This window comes from Syngnathus floridae, chromosome 5 (assembly GCF_059516105.1).
Source record: "Syngnathus floridae isolate MCC-2025c chromosome 5, RoL_Sflo_1.0, whole genome shotgun sequence".
Lineage (NCBI taxonomy): Eukaryota > Metazoa > Chordata > Actinopteri > Syngnathiformes > Syngnathidae > Syngnathus > Syngnathus floridae.
The window spans coordinates 13009521-13029640 of record NC_142417.1 but is presented as its reverse complement, the minus strand read 5'-3'; the positions used below and the strand labels follow the sequence as shown (position 1 = coordinate 13029640).

General features: G+C 39.9%; 1 protein-coding gene across 11 annotated transcripts in view; it reads right to left on the bottom strand.

Annotated features, from left to right (window-relative positions):
- The window catches only part of arvcfb (ARVCF delta catenin family member b), a 136522-nt gene that overhangs the window by 26052 nt on the left and 90350 nt on the right, over positions 1-20120 (bottom strand). For all 11 annotated transcript variants that reach the window (XM_088376148.1, XM_088376146.1, XM_088376147.1 and 8 more), the window contains 3 exons: positions 17557-18197; positions 11042-11547; positions 5576-5759 (listed from right to left, as the gene is read on the bottom strand). In XM_088376148.1, the coding sequence (XP_088232274.1) occupies positions 5576-5759; positions 11042-11547; positions 17557-18197 (1331 nt within the window). The remainder of the gene's footprint in view (positions 1-5575; positions 5760-11041; positions 11548-17556; positions 18198-20120) is intronic.

Sequence of the window (20120 nt, the reverse complement as noted above, 5' to 3'; positions counted from 1 at the left end):
GTGGTTTTTGTAAACTACATTAATCATAAGGTAAAAACAATACTGTTTTGCAAGATAATAATGCACACTCATAAAACTAAATGAAATAATGTGACAGCTGTAGCTCATTGATAAGGTCTTGCACTTTGAGGCAAAGGGTCATGGGTCACTGATTTGACTCCTAATACAGACAAAAAAGTAAAGATGGCAGATGCTAGTCTGCTGTTGAGGCACCTTTTAGCAAGGCACCACCCCCAGCCTCTAGCATAAGTGATGCGACACAGTTTGCACCCATCTTTCAATCTGAATTCTTGCATGCTTGCATGAGTGTGGTCTGTTTCTTTGTGTGGTGCACAACATGGAAAAAAATCTCACAAAGAGGGATTATGAGTCTGATTTATTTCTGTCTAAATGATGATGGTCAAGTAAAAAAATAAACCATCTGACTGGCAACTATTTTTCATTTCTCTCAGTTGGTGTTTATGTGGCTAGGTGACAATGAATAAATGTCAAAAATCATTTTAAGTCTTTGACCTCAGTCTAAGAGTGAAATTAAAGACAATTTCTACTCTTGTCATATATACATGTTGCTTCCTGACTGACTGACCGACCGATCGACCGACTGACTGTAAAAGGAAAGGCATAACGAGCGTTTTAATGATATCTTGAGCTCCCAGCTCCTCACATGTGATTTCATTTATGGGTACATCCAAGACGCATAATCCCGTTAGACAAACCCAGTTAAGTCTCGTAGAAGAGTTGCAGGCCGTATAGCAACGGTAAGCAAAAGTGTAAGTCACAGCCAACACAACTGCATGTGTTTGGGTTCAATATACATTCTATGTAACAGAGAGACCAGCAGTGTACGTATCACATACTAAACACATTGCAACAATATACTTAATGCAAAACTCCTAAAACACAAATAAAAGCCACCTAATCTGTTACTGTGACAGTGAGTAGTTGGCCAGAGTATGTAGTATGAGCATGTCTGCCAATTGTCAATGAAGAAGTGCTATCTATCAGTCTTCAGCTGTCAGACAATGGTCTCGAGTATCCTTGTAAATGAATCCGGAGCACCCTTGGATTTATTTGACAGGCGTGTGTTTGGGAGCAAACAGACTGAGTTTTACTGCCAGCTGTTTCATTTTTAGGAGTCTTTTGGGGGACAGTTGTCTTTGTTGGAAGGATTATGGACAGTGCATCTGTCAGTTAAGATAGACGATAGTTGTTTTCCCTGGAGAGGTGACCTACAGGAGTACATGGGTTGTGATGGGGTTACACCAGACCCAAGATTATTGATTTCAGTGACACAATATGTAGAGAATTATTTTGAGGAAAAGCTCCAAAAAATCTTTTAGCTATGTCTCTAAAGAAGTTGTGTAGTCATATATTTTACATATCAGCAGCGGTACATATGCTGTGCAGGATCTGATACAGGATCCAAGATATTTCCTGCAAATGAGGCAGCTGGTGCAGCATAGCTGTAAAAGAAAAGATGTAGTCTTTTTAATTCTTTTCAACTCAGAGCAGGTTGTGCACTTGGATCAGCATTTTTACTTTTCACTGCAAATGGAAAGATCATTTGTCATGTGGCGCCGTGTTAGTGTGAAAAACAGCAAGTGTAAATTGCTGCATCAATTCCACTTAAAGGTACGATTGCCGAACTTGAGCTATGTTGTGATACTGTAATTGATGTGCCAGCTGTGGCAAGTCCTAAAAGGCATTCGCCAGTACTAAAAAAAAAAATTGTACCACCTTTGGTCAAAATCCCTCCTGTTTGGACAACTACTAGATTAGTCAATAAGGTGATTATAAAACACTTAAAATGCACTTGCAGTTTAATATTTTGTAGTGCAGTTCCACAGAAGATCTGAATATCTGAATATCCATCTATCCACATTTTTTTCAAATTTTCTTCATTAGAGAGAGCTGCAGCCTATCCCAGATGACTTTGGGTAAGAGTTGTTCATCCTGAATGGGTTGCCAGCCAATCAAGGGCACATACCATCTATTGTGAGCAAACAACCAGTCACACCCACAATTTAGAGTTGTCAGTCAACCTAACATGCATGTTTTCGAATGTGAGAGGAAGCCATAGTATCAAGAGCAAAAAACTCACGGAGGCAATATACAGACTTCACACAGGAACAAAAATTCTAACATGCCAGACTTTTGTCATAGTGGTCATGATGCATCCCACATGCCAGACAACCAATCGTCACACTACATGGGCTATGACACGTCAAGACATATCAAAATTGGTTACGTTTTTCTGTGACACGTCTGTCGGCTCAAAATTGGGCTACATCCGTATAGTCTGATGTCGGCATGAGACTCATTGGTTCACTCTCAATCTTAAATTTTCATCTTACCAAGATTTTTTGTACAACTTTTGGCATGAACTAGAACAGGGACTGAGTCAGTCCCTTTCATTCCACACCAGTGACCTCTGGCCTAAAGAAATCTGGTCGATTGGACCGAAATTTCCCATACACCCCCTTCAAATCTTGGAGACACCCTTACCAGAAGAGGAAAATATATGTCAATTTGTACTATTCCCCTTATGCAATTAGACGTGACATCAACGTATAGAGGATGCTTTCCGTCCATCCATCCATCCATCCATCCATCCATCCATCCATCCATCCATCCATCCATCCATCCATCCATCCATCCATCCATCCATCCATCCATCCATCCATCCATCCATCCATCCATCCATTTTCTGTACCGCTTTGTCTCCACAGGGGTTGATACAATAAAAATGAAAATAATATGGAACTATTCAGACTCCCATCAGAGTTGAAGTGACGCCAATGGCGTGAGTAAACAAATTCTCTTTGGCATCAGCATTTCTTTCCAAGGCACAGACCCTGCATCTAGGAAACTGCAGGCTTGGTTACAGTTACCATGGAGCCATTTTCTCAGCAGCAGCACGGCTCTGTTTTCTGCCAGCAGTAACATATGGCTAGGAGTAATGAGAGCTTGTGTTTGTAAAGATGCTGACATAAACAGTACTGTGCAAACGTCTTAGGCCACTTAGGCCACCATAACATTTGTTGCATTGGAAATGCCATTATGGACATAGAATCTAGATTGCCACAAAAATTGTAGACCTTCACAGAGGATGAGCTGTGAATACAATTCATAGTTTTGACTAGAGCTTTGCATTGGCATTTGTGTGTCCATGTACTTGTTAGTTAGCAAATACCATCTTGTTAATTGAGGATGGGGAACAGATGGGATGTGCAATAATAATTCTGATGGTTGGACAATTCCAATTATTTAGAAAGAAAAAAAAAAGAGAAAGGCACTCTTATCCAGATAATTGCCAACGGGTAATGAGACATATTGAGTTGTTAATTGAAATGTAATTGGTTTTCCTTCACACTCCATTCCTCTACAGTTTTTGGTATTAATTTGTATAAACATGCTTTGTCCTATTAGTTCCTGTTTTACAAGTCATGACAACGACTGTTAATAAGGCTCACCAAGACAAACCTAGCTGTGGCCTAAGACTTTTGCACGGTACCTGTCTGAAAAAGGCAGAGATGAAAATGCATGTTAAATGGAGTAAACATAGCAATGACTTCGGTGTAACGTTTTAAAACTATATCTGTAAACTTTTGTTTATTCCTTCATGGTTCATTATTGCCGCTCTTCAGATAATGATCAATATTTTTTTCGGAAATGGCAAGGGAGTTTTTACACTGTCTAAGGCAGTGTTTCTTAATCAAGGTTCGATCGAACCCTAGGTGTTCGGTGAGTCGGTCTCAGGGGTTCGGCACTGCGGAGGTCCGGACACCTGATTTATTGTGTAAATTTGTGATGATGCATATCTGAACTGGTAAAGATAACAGCAGAAGTCACACTTATTTGCAGGTATGTTATTTTTTGTGAGTTCATGCATTGTGTTGGTTTTGTTCTTTGAACAAGGTGATGTTCATGTAGAGCTCATTTTGTGCACCAGTACACCGCCAGTACCATCTATGTCTTGAATTTGAAAGAAAAGTAAACATTTTTTTCACCAAAGTGGGGTTCGGTGAATGCGCATATGAAACTAGCGGGGTTCCGTACCTCCAATAAGGTTAAGAACCACTTAGGAGTGGCTTTGCTGTATTTGATTTAAAAAAAAAAACTAGCTAGGAGCAAAATGTTTAAATAATTTAGTTATTTTCTCTCTTTTTGTCTCTAACTTGTAAATGTAAAACATTAAACTAAAGCATTGACTGCTGAGGTATGTTTTGCTCCAGGTTACAGTGTAGACAAGCTTGGCAAGCACAGTCAGGCATGAGGCATGATAATCCAATGACACCTGCTTGAAAGCATACAAGAAGGCAGAGGATAAAATACTCTTTTGAATGTTGTTGCATTTTGCCAAGCTGATTGTGGGCAAACGACAAAAGTTAATGGCAGGATACATGAAGACAGACAAACGGTCACACTCACGTCCACAGATTCCACTATTCGACACTTATGGTCACACCAGGTCTATATGATATATACATATGACATCATACCATAAATGATTTGAGTTTATTTCTGTATAGAGTGTGTCATTCAGCAGTCTCATCCCTGTATGGAGTGTGTCATTCACTAATTTGGCGGGAACAACAACAAATTCCACCAAAACAAACCAGGCAGACACTTACAGTACCGTATTTTCCGGACTGTAAGGTGCACCGGACTATAAGGCGCGCCTTCAATGAATGGCCTATTTTAAAATGTTGTCCTTATATAAGGCGCACCGGACTATAAAGCGCACCATTAATGCATCATATCAGATTTTTAATCCAAATCAAATCATTTTCCAATTTATCTTTTTTATTTCAACTTCAGCCGCAACAAATTACTTTATAATCACAAAAAAATTATCCATAGTCTTTTTGATTCATGATTCATAGTCTTCAGTGGGCCACTTATGATTGATTTCATGACACAATGCTTCGGGCCAGTTTAAATTGAGGAATTTGGTCCATATATAAGGCGCACCGGACGATAAGGCGCACTGTCAGCTTTTGAGAAAATTTTAGGTTTTTAGGTGCGCCTTATAGTCTGGAAAATACAGTACATATGGGAACTCCAAAACTAAAATTTGGAATGGAAAAGCCTTTTGTATTAAAGGTGAAACATCTTCAAGTTCTCTTGTTTCTAGTCAACTTTCAAAGTCTTTTTCCTCATATATTTTCCACAAGTTTGAGCAATGACGTGTGTGGACCACACCCAGCGTGTACAAGATTAATTGTGAACATAAAATTTAAAAAAAAGGGAAATACAGGTGTAAATATTTGTGTTAATCTCAGATAATATTGAGCGAGTAAGGAAATGTCATGTGCTGCGTTGATGGGTGCCAGAACACAATATTTTACATTGGACATGTGATGGCAGCTGCGGCACCACCACCTGTGTTGTTGTGACACACTGCGATAGTTGATCTTTGCAGTGGGATATGATCTGTAATCACCTATCTACAAAATTTAGATGAGATAATCTAGTTCCCAAATGAGTTTTACATAATTCATTATTCATTTCTTGTCCAAAAAAATTGAAATGCAAATGAACCAATGCCGGTTGATTGACTTGTTGAGCCTACCTCAAGCACCCAGAGGTGTTTTTGAAGACAGTGGTCCACTCTGCATCACGTGGCTTTGAGTCCTCATTTGGTTCATGCTCCCACCCAGAGTGCGGGATGATGACCTCGTTGGTCATTGTTTGGAGGCCATGGTTTATGATGACCATCTTCAAGGGTTCATAGGAGGACAGGTTCCAAAGAGTCCCTACAAGGGGGAAGGCAAGAGAAGAAACAGATGATAAAGATGACAAAAAAGAAGTAAGCAATTACAAAACGACGATTAGAAATGAAGCGTGTAATAAAAGACAGGAGAGAAGACTGAAAGTAAATGAAAAAAAGAATGATTTAGAGGGTGGGGGGGATACAAAGAAACAAAGTGACAATTCACTATAACAGCTGTCCAGCAGACCAAACTTTATGAACACACTTAAATGCATGTTTTTATTGGCATAAAATCCAATTCAAGACGAAAAGAGAAGACAACGCTCATAGGACCGCTATCGTGTTTTCTTGTTTCCACGATACCTATTATATATTACTATAATTTTCCTGGGCTGGCTTAGTTGCCTACCAGCAGAATGTCATCAAATACACGACATATCACACTCAATTTACTGTAATCTTTATGTAATAAGGCTAGAAAAATGCACAGAAAAAGATACAGCCAAAACCATGATCCAGTGGCCGTATGTAAGGATATGAACTCACTTTAAACAAAGGGGTAACAAAAACATGACCCCATTAGCATGCAGTGAGTGACAATTAAAAATGGAGTTCCATATTAGGAAGAGTTGGTGCTTCTATTTTTATTAACTCATTCTTCAGGTTTGTTTGAGTGTCTGTCATTACTTATCACACTCCTTCCTTCCTGCTGTTAGATTCAGGGAGCATAAAACTGACAACCTTATCTGAAGTGGCTTAAAACAAGTTCTTCAGCTCAGAGGAGAAATATCAAACACACACATGCTCCTGCAATATATTCTGGGCTGGTCATACAACCATTTCTTCACATTTTGACACACACTTGCATTCTTATGGGCAGGGCCTGGGCTGGGTTACATGCAATATTAGACATCCGATCAACAGGATTCATCTGAGAAGAAACAGCAAACATTTGTCACACTTAACTTAATCATCTTTTTCCAATAATAAATGCTGATATTTATCCACAAAATGCACAAGGGTGTTCAAGAATGGGTATCTTCTTCTAAATCTCATAAATAATGTGCTCTTCCTGGCAATGTCAATAAGATGACAAACAAACATTCTTGCCTGCCTGCTGGGTTTGATTACTTGCACAGTTGTGATACTGGCATCAGTTTTAGTTATGACAAGCACCACTCAACATGTTGTCAACATATGAGAAGCCAGTTGGCTTTAGGAGAACAAGCAGTGAATAAAGACGATGGCAAAAAATAAATTGAATGCCGCAGAGAAATACCATTGGCAAGAAATATTTGAACATTACTGAAAGCAATCAAAACTACAAATACAATTCCTGGAGGTGACTACAGTGACTCACACACAAATATTTGTGTGTGTCCAAAGCCCAATTCACACTGTCTGTAGAATAGATCCATTGCAGTGTCCGTATGGAAGACGTACGAACTGCAATGCACACAGACTGCGGTGCGTGTGCGGTGTGTCTGGAAGTTGCACACACAAGACCACAAGATGTGTTGAACTTACACGATAATAATTATTTTAAAATATACCAGATCTACCAGGATACTATGCAAATCGAATGTTGGTTAAAGAACCAGACGGCAAGCCCCGCCTGTGCATTGTGGAACTCTGCGGCACATCGATGGCTTTCGCTCGTTGTAATTGGTAGTGCAATGAAGCGAGATTAAAGCTTTGATGCAACCAGCATGCATGTGTGTGTGTGTCACTATATAACAGCAAGAAAAACAAATTTGAAGTGGTTGTCAGATGCATTTCTCTACTTCTTCGCTTAGTCTTTATATTTGCCCTGTCTTTGATGCTTAGGATTTGCGTGAGCAGGGAATGGTCCTGGAGTTGAGGTTACAACTAATTACATTATCCTGGGAGCACAAACAGAAATTATGTTCTTCTGGCTTGGCTATTAAGTTTGTCCTGCTTATTAATGTTCTTCCCCCACCCAGTCTTTTTCTGACTCAACCTCACTGGCAATATAGGAAAGCAGCCTGCCACAACAAACACTAGATTTTTAGGTTGACTTTCCTTTAATATATTCAAGATGCAGTCTGACACATTTAAATATTGAACCGTTTATTATTTATTATTAAAGCCCTTTGTGCATTTAAAGTCGGGCTGAGTGATTTCTGGAAAAAATAGAGATTTTAACAGAAACAAAAAAAGTCAAACTTCTTGCTTTAATTATATGGGGACACTAAAGAAAGGAAGGATACATTTACAGTAAATTATGTATGTCCAACGCTGTAGGGGAACTTAGAATGTGTATAAGTTGTCTGTGACAATTGTCACATCTCGACTGGATTACTTAATGCTTTCTACTTTGGTGACAGACAGTCCTCCCTCAAACATCTTTAAATTGGCCCAAAATGCTGCTCTTCAAAACTTGGAGCATGAAATAGCGAGCACATAATTCTGGCGAGCACATAATTCTGGCCTTCCTCCACTGATTGACTGTGCACTTTTTAGCCCATTTTAAGATTCCGTTATTTGTTTTCAAATCTTTGTTCTGCCAAGCCGTAACTATTTGAGCTTGTTCATCCTGATTGCTTGGTTCCTCAGGTCAGCTGACCAGCTGTACCTTGAGTTATTGCTGGTCCCAAACTACAAAATTAACTCCGTTAGCACACTTAACAAAGTGGTTAATGCATGAGTGATCTTTAAATAGAATCAAGTTGACCTGAGCTGATTTTAGTTAAGTTGATAGGGTTACATGAAATTCAAATTTACACAAATGGTGTTGGGTGTTATGCCTGAAGTGTTTGGGGCCTTACTATTTACATCAATCTATCCATCCATCTATTTCTTATTGCGCATGTCTTCCTGAAGGCCATAGGCAGTGCTGCCACAATTACCATAAACACACAATTCAGTAACTTTATTGATTACTTAATTTAAGATAGAATAAAAGTTACTTTATTAGTTACATTTAGCAGATGCCGACCATCCCGCTTAACTTAAAAACCTGTTTTGCCAATAATTTATTTGAGGAGTCCATACAAAATTTTTATATAGACATACTGGTGGAAATGAACACGACAGAACCCTAAGAAAATTACAATTAGAAGAACTGAGATGGACAAGATGTAATTAAAAAAAAAGAACAAATGGGTCCCACAATATGGAAAATACACCAACGTCCACATCATCACTTTCCCCAGCAGGTTAAAGAATAACTCTGTGGTTTTACAGTTACAGACCACTCCTACAGCCAATTCTTATGGAAAAAATACTAAAAAAAGATTTCTATATTTAAAACCCCTCAATTATGTGTAATTGTAGGGGAGGGGGTTGACTGCCGAATGTTGGCCAGATGGGCTGAGGCTGCAAGCTGAGCTTGCATTGTGATGAGCCTGTTTCACTGGGACCAACACACTGGAGAGGGAAACGTGAAGCTGGAGGGAAAAACTGCAACACAATGAAGCAAATGTGTAAAAAAAGAATAGAGAAAAGAAAAGATTTCAAGGATTAGAAAAGGAATGAGAGAGAAAGAAGGAGCAGAAGGAAAAGAAGGTTCCCCTGCATTCCTTTCACCCTATCTTGTGTAGCAGGGTTATTTTTAGCAAATGCAATGCGGTGTTATAAAGCCAATCATTTTTGCTGTGCCTAAGTCATCGCTCACCATGACATCTCTGTCAAAATAAACATACATTCACACTTTTTGCAATTAGGAAAGCAACCGTTTCGAGGGACCAAGACCCATGCCAATGTACTGGACATCATGGCAATTTGCAAATAAAAGTGACTTTGAATTCAGAACTTTTTGTATCTACTATTGAGTTCTACACATATACACAATCATCACCCATTTAGAGACAGCAACCATTCTATTTAGGTCGATGGACGGACAGACAGTTGAATTCTGTGTCTAAAGTTTATGCCTTTGTAGCCAACTAATTACCGTACTTTCCGGACTATAAGTCACAGTTTTTTTTTTTTTCATAGTTTGGCTGGGGGTGCGACTTATAATCAGGAGCGACTTATATGTGAAATTATTAACACATTATTACTTGATCATTAACACATTACTTACTTACTATACAGTATAGTTGATCACTTGACATGTTATTTTCACTTTAAACCGCATGAGGGCGCACTAGGCCAGTGGAATAATTGCAGCTTTCGTTTCCAGGTATTTACAACTGGATCCAATATACAACTTAAGAAGATAGCACCTTTTGTGAACATAAATCCAGATGAATGCAAACCACTTACACAGGAATAGGACGAGTTTGCACAAAAATGTTGAGACAAGCCTCAAAGCAATGCTGGGACAGTGTGTTTTGGACTAATGAGACAAAGATGAACCCTTACTAAAGTGAACGGGGGCAGAATAAAGTTTGCTCATGATCCCAAACATAAAAGTTAATCAGTGAAACTCAGAGGTAATTTCAGGCCTTGGGCTTGCATAGACTCTTCTGTGACTCTTCTTCTTCTTGTATTAAATTGTCCTTGATGAAAAACAACATGATGGCAAGAGAAAAATCAAGTCTACAGAAACATTTGTCTCCCAATTTATCACAACCAAACTGTTCGGTATTCAATAACATAATGTCCAAAAGACACCAATAAACGAACAAAGGCGTTCATCAGGGAAACCAAGCGGAAGATTTTAGAGTGACCGATCTCAATTTCCAGAATTGAGGCCTTGAAAGCATGCAATTTAACCACTTAAGGGCAGACAGAATTGAATAACCCCAGAAATAAAAACTGAAAATGGCTACAATGAAACCCCCGAAAAGCAAAAAACAAGACTGCAGGGTAACCGCAGAACTGCAGAAATTACTTGCGTGTCCGAAGACATTTATTAAAAACAATAGTCATGATAATCTGCACAGTACAACCAAGGACATGTTCTAATTAAAAAGATGCATGCTTTTACGCATTGGCAGCAGCATAACTTAATTAATTCTCAGACATGCTGATGAGGTCACTCAGACACTGTCAATTATTTTAAGTGCTTTAAGATTCTTAATTCACCAACTCTGCCATGAGAAATTAGTTTTAAGTTCATTTGTGATGCCCCTGATCATTATTCTATGATGTTGAGTAATGGTTACTATTTCTTTGTTGTGTATTGTGTTGCATTTGCTGCCTCTGTGATGGTTTATCATACAGTGAGAGATGAGAAATGCAGTTGCGAGCGCTTACATTTTGATGGAATCTATGAATAAACCCACAGCAAATATATGCAGCATGTTAGACAGCAAAAGTGAATTTAGAAAATAGAAAATTCTCTCGAGAGTAATAAATTAGATGAAACTAAAAAGTTACATATGTGCACGATTAATCTAAAAATAAATATCTTACCAGTGATGAGCTCTCGAACCTCCATGTCATTAGTCTTCCTCAGGAGGCGAATGAGAGCAGGAATGCCATCACAGTTTTTGATGGCCACCTTATTATCATTGTCTTTGCCATAGGAGATGTTGCGTAAGGCACCGCAAGCTTTGCGGTGGACCTCAGACTTGGGGTGGTCCAGTAGTCCCACCAGGACAGGAATTCCCTTCAGCTGGCGCACATCCTTTTTGATTTTATCATTTTCATAGCAGAGGTGCTGCAAATATGCAGCAGCATTGGACTTGACAGGGTCAATGGGGTGGCCCAACATGGCGATAACCTCTGGTAGATCCGGATCACGCCAACGTGGATCCTTACGAATGCTATCAATTGAGGGTGAACGGCGACCTCCCATATGGTCCAGACTGGCCATGCTCCCTCGCTCTGGTTGCGCCAGTGGCGCACAATACATGCCATGGATGTACGGATGGCGTTCATCAATCAGCTCTGTTTCAATGGGCTCTTCTGGGTAACCTCTGGAAAATACAGACAGAGAGGACAATAAAGATCAGAGGAATTGGGGGGGGGCTAAATACAGGGGGACTGCAATTTGTCTGAGAGCAGAATTAGCTCGTCAGTGAGACAGAGAAACTGAGGCCAATGACTAATGAGGAGGTAAAAGCAAGGTGAAATGATGTGGGTGTTAAAACGCAGTAGTGTGCATAGAGGGCATGGAAATTCTGTATGAGGTTTGAATTTGCTCCGAATTGGTGACAAAGTAATAAAACTGATTTTTTTTAAAAATGTTTTCCTCAAGAAAAATCTTAAAGCAAAAATTCATTAAAGGGAGAGTGAAGTCAAAAATGTTCTCTACGATAATATAGTATGACCTGCAAATTTTTTGTATTCTGATATTCATATTGTGGAATATGAAATAAGTTTTTATCCATTTCAGGCGGTGATCATTCAGCCACATGTCGTGGACTTAAAATGGCATCATAGTGCCTAATAGCTCAGCTTGCAAATGTCGCATGACCGAACACAGAAAACAGGTGAACCGTGAGGTGGCACGTGAGCCAGCAACAAAACAACCTGATTTTAAATTGAGCTTATTGGCTGTCGGAATTGTAAGAAAAGCCTGTGATGGTATGCTTAAAAATGCCAAATATTAAGCTCTCTCTTGTTATCACTCTTTGCTGTGGTCTGATTATTAATGCGCCGCATCATCTCATCTGACACAACCAGCAAAGGGACGGATTTTTGGATTTCCCTCAGTGCTACTGGCATATGACTGTGTGGACAGATGGGACAAAAGTTTAGTATAGTTATTTGGAAGGCACACACGACACTGTGTGCAGAGAACAAAAGGCACAGCACACTATCTTTAAAAACTTGTTCCGACAATTATGTATCATAGGGGGGGGGGATCATTGTTTGGGACTGCTTTCGTTTCTCAGGTCCTAAATAGATTGTATTATCAAAGGAAGAATTAATTTCCCAAGTTTAATCAGACATTTTGCTGTAGAACTTGAAACCATCTGTCTGCAATTTGACGCTCAGAGATTTGGCTGATGGAGCCACAGACCGACTCAAAGCGCACAAGCAAAACGACTCAAAGCGCACAAGTACATCAACAACTTAATGGATTTAACAGAAGAAAATGGTCCTTCTGGAGTGGCCCAGTCTTGATCTGAACCTGAGTGAGATGCTCTGGCATGACCTCGAACTGAAACAGATTTGTAAGGTGGAATGGCTGAAAATTTCTTGTGACTGGAGTAGGTCTGATCGAAAACTGTTTCTCGTCATCAGTACATAAGTTCACCTACTGTTGGGTTTAATAAAAATTAGGAATTAAGAATTCAAGATAATTCAAAATGTTTCAAATGTTTACTTGCAACGACATTCATGATTATGATTACATGATGCAGGGTTGTTTGGCAGAATAATTTATGAGGAATGGACCTTAGTGATGGTACATCTCGGAGTATGAGATTTGTTTATCTTGTTTAATGATCCAACTGGTGTTTTCAGCATCAGTGATATTTGATGTATGATGGTCTAGTTGAGCAACAAAATAGTGGCCAACGCTGGTGGGTGGCACACAATTCCAGTGAGACATCAAGCTTGAATTATTTTTGTGTTCATTATGCATTTTCACAGTCCCTAGCAGGCAGGGACGTAAAAAGTAAAAGCTCCATGCGGCATCTTCCTGGAAATCTTCTGTATTCCTCAGATATTTTGCTTCCAGAAGCCCTGCAGTAACACACCAGCTTTTATGGTTAGAGTCAGATTCTGTTGCTGGGGGGATTGATACAATGCAAATTGCTTGAGCAACGAAATAAGATACGACTCTATATCGCCAATTCAGCTAGATGGAAAAAGGAATTAACAGATAATGAGCGAGAATCTATGGCAGTCCAAATTTGCATGCACTACAATCCCAAAAATGAGATAAGAGTGAAGAGTAGGAAATTGCTGAGCAACTTTGGTTGTCACATGTAATGTTAAATGCGGCACATTTTCATGAATACCACTTATGTATGCTTAAATGTCGTCATTTGGTCCGTCAACAATGATTAAAAGTTCCAGAGAAGCCATGAAAAAAAAATGTTGGAAGGCCCTGAAAAGCCTCAATTCAAATGATTGCAATGAATCTTTTAAAATACAACAAGTCTGAGGTTTGGCTACATGTAAAACGCTTTCCTAAAATTAGTTGCCAAAAAGTGCTTCCTGAGCTTCCTTAACATGCTCCGATTCTCTGAGGACGTCATCCAGTTTTGGATATCTGTGTTGCTACTGAAGGAAGATAATACTACTTCAAGCAATGTCAGATCCTTACCAATAACACATTCTTCCCTTCTCCACAGTTATCAACCATGTTCCTGCCAAATTTTCACCACAGAGGAGCTCAACATTTGCACAGCTCTCAGTTTAAGATATTGGCCAACGTGACCAGGCTTTTGGTGAAACAGACGTCATGCGGCTGGCTGAGTGATGGGAATGTCATGATTTGCATTTAAATTGGCGTCATTGTGTGTACACGGAGGGGTTTATTCAGCAGGACGTGAAAGGGCTCTGGGCTTTCGGCCCTAATGATGATTACAGTACGTTGTGTTGATAAGGCTGCTAAACAGTCAGGTTATTTGTGTGTGCACTCATCTATGAATGCATTGGTGATTTTTTTAAGAGGCGGTGAACATATGATAACTTTATATTTAGTGTTTTAAATTATTATTTATATAGGATTTGAATTGGATAATTGTGCATACAATTTTGCATCTATTTTCCTTTCTGTTTAGATCACTGATGTGAAGTTGAGACAGGTATCATAATTTGTTTCCTAGGTGCCACTAATTATAGGAACATTACTTAAAACCTGTATCCCACTGAGTTGGAAAGGTTTGCAAGTGTTTGCAAAAGTAGTGAATGTTTGTAAATTTGTCATCATTTTGTCATCAATTTGTCATAACGCGCCTTCGGGGTTAATGTGATTCCCAAATTCTGGACCCTAAAGTCCACATATAATCGAGGCTCAGCTGTATATGGAATATTATAGTTAATGTAATCGGAACACAGTCTTGCAGGTACTATAAATCATACTTTCACTATCCTACCAATTATTTTTGCCATCCTTTGAGGAAAAAGCTGTCCTTGACCCATGTCTCTGGTATCTCTTGAAAAACGAGAAACTTGAAAGGATTAAAATTTGTCCAAATGTTTTTATCTCTTCAGTGTGAGCATTTAAGTGAATGCGGCCAACGTATCATACAGCTTTTCCCTGAATTCTGGTTGGCTTCTTTTTTTATGATGCAAAACGCTTGGCTGAGCAACAGCAAAAATGGCCACAAAACAGCAAGCCTGGATTGTTTATGGGTTAGTCTTTGTCAGTGCTCTGCATAATATTATTCCCAGCCACCACTGGCTGATTTCATTATTTCAAATAGACAGAAAATGTTATTCTATTATTTAGGGGATTCTTCAGGGTAAGCTCAAACATGATAAACAGGAAGCAAAGTATCAAACAGACAATGCAGGTCTCTGAGGAAATCTTTCGGCAGGATGAAGGAAGAGGTGGGGGTGCGGGTGGTGGTGACGGGGTAAGGCAGAAGAAGAAGAGAAGGAGGAGGAGGAGCTGCCTGGTGACAGATCACTTCCATGGGCCTACCCCTACAGACACGACTTGATTAGAATGTGACAAGCCAACTCTCAATTAAGAAACGCGTGTGTATGTTTGTGCCTGTGTGTGCCTGTGTGTGCCTGTGTGTATGTGGTGACCCCAAGATGCAGGTGGCCAGGTGCAAGTTGCCCAAGGAGAAATGAGCCTTTAGAGATTGTCTGGTAGACATCCCAAAAGTCTGACCCAGTTCAAAAGAATCTATTAATCACACTGGCATGAAAACACACACATATGCAGAACCGTGGCTGTGGAAACACACTGACTCACGCATAACGGATGGGTGAGGGAAATTGCAGTGGGATGTAGTCACGGCCAGATAACCGATGGGTCAGGAGAGGAAGCTAAAGGAGACTGTCAAGTGTGTTAAGAGCTAAAAGTCTCAGCAGAGACAAATGAAAAAGAGTTGATCTGCCTTCAACTCAACCAAAAGAGTACTGCAGTCAGCTCATCAGCAAGCTCTTCAGAACCCAGAATATAATCCTAATCATTTGAATCAAATGTGTTGTAGGAGGGAAACTTCCAAAACAGGCTCTCTTTGACTGGAGTTGTCTACCTCTGAGTTTGAGTTTGTTTCATCATTTAAACCACGAATGGTCAAACTGTTTTTTTCCCAAAAGCCACGTATTAAATAATTGATGAAGACAAGGGCAGTTTTGACATCTTTAATTTAACACTGTAAAGAAATGTGGTTCTATATTTCTTTTTATACACACTCTATAGTTGAGGCGGCCGCACAGCCTCAGTGGTGCAGGTTTCGATTACGGCTCTGGCTGTGTGGAGTTTGCATGTTTTCCCTGTGTCTGCGTGGGTTTCCTACAGGTACTCTGGTTTCCTCCCACAGTCCAAAGACTTGCATGGTTGGTTAATTGACCACTCAAAACTGTCCTTAGTTGTAAATTTCTGTTTGTGTATGTGTGCCCTGCGATTGGCTGGCAACCAGTTTAGGGTGTTCCCCACCTCCTACCCGAAGTCAGCAGACCTGCAACCCTTGTGAGGATGAAGCTGTTTGGGATGAATGGACGGATGGAGTTGAAAACAGAGAGGTAATCAAGAATGATTACAAATGCTTCACAAAGATAGTTGTAAATGGAAACAGAACCAAGGTATAGACTGCTTTATTAGCGTTTTTCAGGGCTTTACTGCCTCATTTACGAGCCTGTCACCACTTATTACTCAGAGAAGGCTTGTTGGGTGAAAATCATTTGTAGGGGTATACCTGTATTTAAAGTTGAATGGCTGTCATTGTCTCTTACGTGGAGCTGTTGTTTTCTTTGAAATTGTACGCTCTGCTTCTGTCTCATCATTTGACTTTTTCTTCTTTCTGCAGAAGCTCTCGAAAGACGTCTTATGACCAATTTTTGATAGTTTGTGGGCTCACTTTTACTGTATCACAAGTCAAAGAAAAGCAGTTCGACGTGTATAAAGCCAAAGGCGGCTTCTCCAGATTTTTAAATTAAACTTCATTCAGACTCTTTACCATCAAGAAAATATTTTTTGTTTATTGTCCCTGTGTGGGATGGTTCTAAATAGCCCAAAGAACGGCAGGGATCGACGGGACGCTAGTTGGGGACAAGCAGACCTGACCTCTAATTTCCTGCAAAATCCTAATTGTTTTACCAATAAATTTGTTACATTTGTATACATCCAAGTTCATTGGAAGAGTTTAGATTAGTCTGTTCCAGCAAAACTGTATCGCAGGGAACAAAGCAAAGTCCATAAAGCATGCAAGCCTGCACAGAACCCTGACCAAAAGGCAATCAAACACCTTTGAGATCAACTACAACAAACACAGTGAGTCATCAGGTCCTCTCTCAGGTCCAACCTAAGTGGCGCCTGACCTCGCAAATGTGCTTCCAACTGAATAAAACAATTCCCACAGACACACTCCAACAACTTACGAGATGACTATAAGGCGATAAAGCTACAAAACTGAACACTCAACACATTATCGAAATTATTTGTTTTTCCATCCGCACTCTGATTTTTTTTTCTATTGCGTTGTATGGATTATAGGTCACATTCACATTAATGGTGCAAAAAGTTTTGAAATTACTTTTCTTGGTCTCATTCTTTTTTTTTTTTTATCACAAACACCATTTGAATGGTACGGTGTAATCTTTTTTCTTTTTTATCCCCTGTATATACGGTAATACAACTTGATAAAATAAGCATTTAATATTTAACATTCATGGGGAAGGAAACGGTCTTACCCAAACCAATCAGTCAATCAGTGGAGCCCACAAATTTGTCCATAAATTTTTCAAACAAAAAAGTACTAATGTACAAAAAGTAGGCTACTATTCACACAAGTCATGAATAAGAAACACGCTAAAAGGACATTACAACCACATTATGCATTTCTCCTCACCTGACTCTGGGCCCATCACGAAGTGGTTCCCTATGGGTGCGACCCCGGTTGGCTCCTTTTAGTGTGCGTCGGTTAGCGGTGGAATAGTCAGGTTCGAGCTCATATGGCTCCTCATCCTCAGGGCCAAAGCTGCGGCGATCATCTTCCAGGCCATATGGTTCGGCCTGAAAGCGCTCAGGCTGGGAGCGATTCAGGTCAACAGTGCTGCTACCCATAGGCACCTGGGGTTGGGCCACATGGCCATAGTCATCCTTACGAATGGGCAGTGTATAGCTGTTCTCTGGCCGGTAGCTATTCGGCATGTAGGGGTAGCGAGGCGGACGGAAGTTGACGCCTCGTGACAGGCTGCCGTAGTTGTCCGCCAAATCAGTGTAGCCGTCATGCAGACCGTAGTGGCGAATGTACTGACTCTCTGGCGTCTCACCGTAGGAATCATTGTAGGAGTTGTTGTAAGAGCGTGTCAAGGTGGATGAGGCTTGAGGCGTGATGAAGCGATCGCCCCCATTCTTGATATAACGCCGGTCAATGGAGTCAGTGTAGCTTCCCAATGGGGATGAACCCTCCGGCATGGGCAAGCCATCAGGGCCAAGAGGAACCTGACGCACAGTCCGTGTGGTCACCGTCTTCACCATTTTGGTCACCTGCAGAGGAATTCAGACACACGTGTCATACATTGGACAGAAAAAGATTTTTGCATCCAAGTAATACCACTACCGTGCAGCATCGAAAACACTGAAAGCCATGCTCCTTTCTTACAAAAGCTTTTAGACACTCGTGGCACACCATGCAGAAAGAGAGGAACAAATGTCAATGGTTGTGTATAGATTCCAAAGGTATTAAGTCAATATAGGAATAGCCATGACTCACGCTGTAAAAATCTGTTTCATTTCATTGACACAAATCAAAATAAATCGTAGCTTACATTAACAGTAACCATATTGTTTGGCTGCCATCTTGAAATGTTTTGTTAGAGAGATTGATATCTGAGTGTTACAGCACCAACAGACTGAATCTTTCATCCCATGAGGGAGTAGGGAGAACTGTACTGTGTTATTTAGAGCTATATTACCATGACAGGCAAACCTTCATGTAGCTATCGCTCACACTCGATTCATTCAATAGCTTCAGAATTATTCTTTCGCCGTGTTCTTACTGATGACACAGAGCAAACAAACACCATTACCTGTGTTATTCAGGTTGTAAAAACCAATTTGCCGCCCAGTAAATGCTGTTGAGATCAATAATTACCTATTGCATTGCCTGCTATATAATAATCTCCAAATTAATTATGCTAATTAAAATAAATTGTCCTCAGCATTGGTGCCGTTCTGATGCATTTTGTTTCGTATCGGACAGGGTTTGAGTCATTCCATCTCGACTGCAAGAAATCAATAAGAATGAATGAAACATTATTTCAATGCTACAATGGTGTGCGTGGAAAAAAGGACCAATGATATCTGTTTGTGTGCCTTCATGCTGGATAGATGGATGATTAAGGTTGATGAAACCAAAACAATGCAGACATTACATGCCTTGAAGGCTTGAGTACACTCCAAATGTGAGTCTTAACAAAAAACCCATTTCAGGAATTCCAAGTCCCTACTTAATTAGTAGTGAATGTGGTTGTAGTGCTATTCTGCGTATTCTTTGAAAAATTAAAAACAAAAAGCTTATTTGCTTGTTCCAAATTAAGTCTTTGACCTTGAAAGGAAAAGTGCACTTTCCTACTTTTACTATGGAAGCAGCTGATATGAGAAAGCTATTCCTTAATGGGGAATAATAGTCAGATTGCCTTTAGTTCATTTTTACAAATGTCGTCCTGACAATGTATGATTTGTATTCTGCTTGTTGTAGATAAGAGGGCAACTAATGTTTCTATTAATCCCAGCAGCAGTGAAGGTTGCAACCCTCACAGGACTCAAGAACAACTTTTTATGTTTGAGTTGACAAAGCTTTTCCATATTTCATGGAGAGGTGGAAGTACAAAAAGAGAAGTACAAACTGTATATAAACGACAGACAGGCTTTGTGCTTGGAAAATCTGAACTGCGCTTTAAAAGACTCTAAAGTCGACAGGGATGTCATTTATGTTTACCAACTGATCAAAGGGAGAAAAAGACTGCAGGCAAACTGTCCACTTTAGGTAAAAGGTTTCATAACCTCTGCAGCACGGACTTTTTTGAGAGCTTAAATGGACATTATGTGATCAAATAAGGTGGCAACTCGTTTTTTTAGGAAGTCAAATGTTGTTTGTATTGACTCGAAATATGTTAAGATGGGAGGGGTAGCAAAATGCACAGGAGAAAATCAAACAGGGTTCCGCATTCTTTACTGACTCTGCTTCATATGGAGGACTGTTGAAGATGGAGACTGGTGTGGGTGTCCTAGTGGTAGGCCTTGACTCCACTACCAAGCTCTCTGTCACTGGTACTGGATGGTAGGTGCAGAGGGTAACTGTTTTGACCACCTTGGTCACCTAGAGTTGAAGGATGCGTATCAGCCAAGTGCCAAGTGTATAGTAAACAGGGGCATAAGCTATTTTACTGACTGACACATTTGAATGTT